At 37.8% G+C, this 2,738-nt stretch overlaps 1 protein-coding gene across 1 annotated transcript; it reads right to left on the bottom strand.

Annotated features, from left to right (window-relative positions):
• Window positions 1-496: 496 nt before the first annotated feature.
• Window positions 497-2,475, bottom strand: LOC120126202 (protein MAINTENANCE OF MERISTEMS-like). Its single transcript, XM_039144459.1, has 4 exons — window positions 1,880-2,475; window positions 1,706-1,793; window positions 950-1,096; window positions 497-649 (listed from the first exon to the last, which is right to left on the bottom strand). The coding sequence occupies exons 1-4, from the start codon at window positions 2,473-2,475 to the stop codon at window positions 497-499; spliced, it is 984 nt and encodes a 327-aa protein (XP_039000390.1).
• Between the last annotated feature and the right edge of the window lie 263 nt (window positions 2,476-2,738).

Raw genomic sequence — 2,738 nt, 5'->3', positions numbered from 1 at the left:
TTTATCAATTTATTAATTTAGGGACTAAAATAAAATTATATAAAACATCAGTTATTAAATGTAAAATATTAAAATTCGCAGACCTAATTCGAATTATTAAAAAATATATGTATTAATAGTGTAGTTTGACCTAATTAATAATTAGGGATCAAAATAAAAGTAATTAAAATTACCAGGGACTAAATAAAGTATTTATCCTAAAATATATAAATACTGGCATGGACTAAATTATAAATTAATAAAGTTAGAAGATTGTATTAAAACATATTAAAATTGATTTCAGTGACTAAATTGAGAACATTACAAACTTAGAAGGGTTGCGGAAAGGGTTTTACACTTTACCAAATTACACACAGACCCCTCCCCCAAAACGACGTCATTCGGGGAGGGGTTTTTAAGCCCAAAAACTGGCCTAAAATGGTCGGTCTCCCTCATTTCCTTGTTCTGCTTCTCTCTCAAAAGAGATAGAAGCTCTGCCTTCTCTCTACAAATTCCCTCACCGGAGGGATAAGGCCACCGGACGACCACCATGCTCCGGCTCCGATTCCTGCCGCCGGCCACTGTTCACGGTGGCCGGAGTTTGGAAAAATAGCCTAAATCGATCCTCTGTTTCCCCTAAACCCAAATCTAGTTTCTTTCTCCTAAAACTCTTTCAATAGACGTAGATCTAAACAAAAACCGAAGGTTTACCTCGGTTTACAAAAGTTTCCGGTGACGTTTGGTATCTCGGGGGTAAGTTCTTCTATTCTCTGTTTTTATTTTCGATTGTTGATGTTTGTTGTTAGTTGCTGTGTTCTCGTTGCTTCTCTGTTCTCTTTTGTTGTCTCCCCTATTCTTCCTTTTTTCTTTGCAGGGGATGGTGGTTTTTATAGCCACCATCGGTGATGGCTTCAGACTGGTACCAAATGGCGACCCTAGGTGAGTCACCATAGCTATGGTGGTGACTCACCATAGAGCCTGTTGTATGGAGGGGCAGCTGGCCTTCTGAAAAGCAGTGAGGCTTGAGGCGTGGCACAGCAGCATCGGCAAGGCGGCTGGAAGTATTTGGAGGTGGCAGATGGGGTCTTCTAGAAGCAGCGGCGGCTGGGACGTGGCCCTAGGGTTATGATACCCTAGGGTTTCCTTGTTGGGATCATCTGGGTCGTTGGATCAAAACTAGATCCAACGGCAGCAAGTTGAGGCGGCTGGATGATGATATGTAAACCCTAACTGAGTCTAGGGTTACACATTTGGGCTCTGTTGGGCTAGTTCAAGTTGGGTCACTGTTGGGCCATCTGAATTGGGTCTGGAACTGTAATTGGGCCTCGATTTTGGCCTGTTTGTAATAATAATAATTTTAATAATAATAATAATAATAAATAATAATAAAATAATAATAATATTAACAATAAAAAAATGGATAAAAAATTAGTATCTTCATACTTTATACAATCGTCAATGTCATATATTGACATTTCTATCGGTTGGGGAAACCCAAATTGTCGCAAAACTCTATCCCCGACATGGATCTCAACAATTGCGAAATGGAGCAATGGTGTTATGGCACTCCATGTCTTCGCTCCTTCAAAGAACATTGGCGGTAGACACCGTTGGATATCCGACTCATAATAAGGCATCAAATTAAACTGTCAAGAGTATTATGTTTGTATAATTAAACAACTAATATTACAATTTGAAAGTTAATGCAAAAAATACGAAAATTTACTGCATGTCTACCAGCGATATCAATCCTCATCCGAATATCTACTTTGGTTGCACCCGACAACTTTGTATCGATTATTCGGTGTCGCCATCTAAAACAATTACGTTATTTATTGTCATTTTCAAAATATTTAAATAAATATGATAAAATATCAAAACTTTAAATATATGAATTTACCTTGCGGTGAGATGAAACTCTATAAGAGCGGATGTAATAGGCATCATAAACGGGAGACGATACCACGCCCATGATTGGAGCAAAACTAAACAAGCTGCTACATCCGCTTTTTTTCCTCTAACGACTACATTCGTCTTACATAGTTCACGATACAAAAATGGCAAAATTGCAAAACCCCAACTATATTGGCGACATACAGCGAAATCCTCCATTACCGAAAGATATTGGGTATGCACCAAATTGCCCGATTTATCCGGTAACAAGATCCCTCCAATCAACGTCATAAGATATGCTCGAGCTGCATATATTACCTCTTGCTCCGTTGATTGTTCATCTACTCTAAATTCGCTTTCCAACCACGTCATCTGTACTTGTAACCTATCAATGACATCGGATGGAGCCTTATTTCCCAATAAATTTAAAATAAGAACATTTACCTTATAAGTGTTGCAAAGCACCAATGGCATACCATTAATCGGAACGCCAAGTTGATACACGACATCTTCTAAAGTTATCGTCACCTCACCACAAGGTAAATGAAACGTATGTGTTTCAGGCCTCCAATGCTCAATCAACGCCGATATCAATGTCGGCATCACCTTAAATCCGCGAAGAAACTTCGCTTCATATAATTCGGATTTTCGTCATTCCTCGAGGACGAATAGCTTGTTCTTCTCGTTACAATTTGAAAATAAATTATTTAATACAATTACATAATAATAATAATATAATTTTGTCAAAACTAAAATGAAATAAAACAAATTAAACTTACCGCTGTCAATTGGATCGACGAAATATAAACATCACCAAGACGTAACATTTCTTCTCTTGAGCCCATTTCAACACAAAATCTTTAACA

Source organism: Hibiscus syriacus, unplaced genomic scaffold, assembly GCF_006381635.1.
Source record: "Hibiscus syriacus cultivar Baekdansim isolate YM2019G1 unplaced genomic scaffold, ASM638163v2 tig00110450_pilon, whole genome shotgun sequence".
NCBI classification, from domain to species: Eukaryota; Viridiplantae; Streptophyta; class Magnoliopsida; order Malvales; family Malvaceae; genus Hibiscus; species Hibiscus syriacus.
The sequence above is the reverse complement of the archived record's forward strand: the minus strand, read 5'-3'. Positions and strand labels throughout refer to the sequence as shown.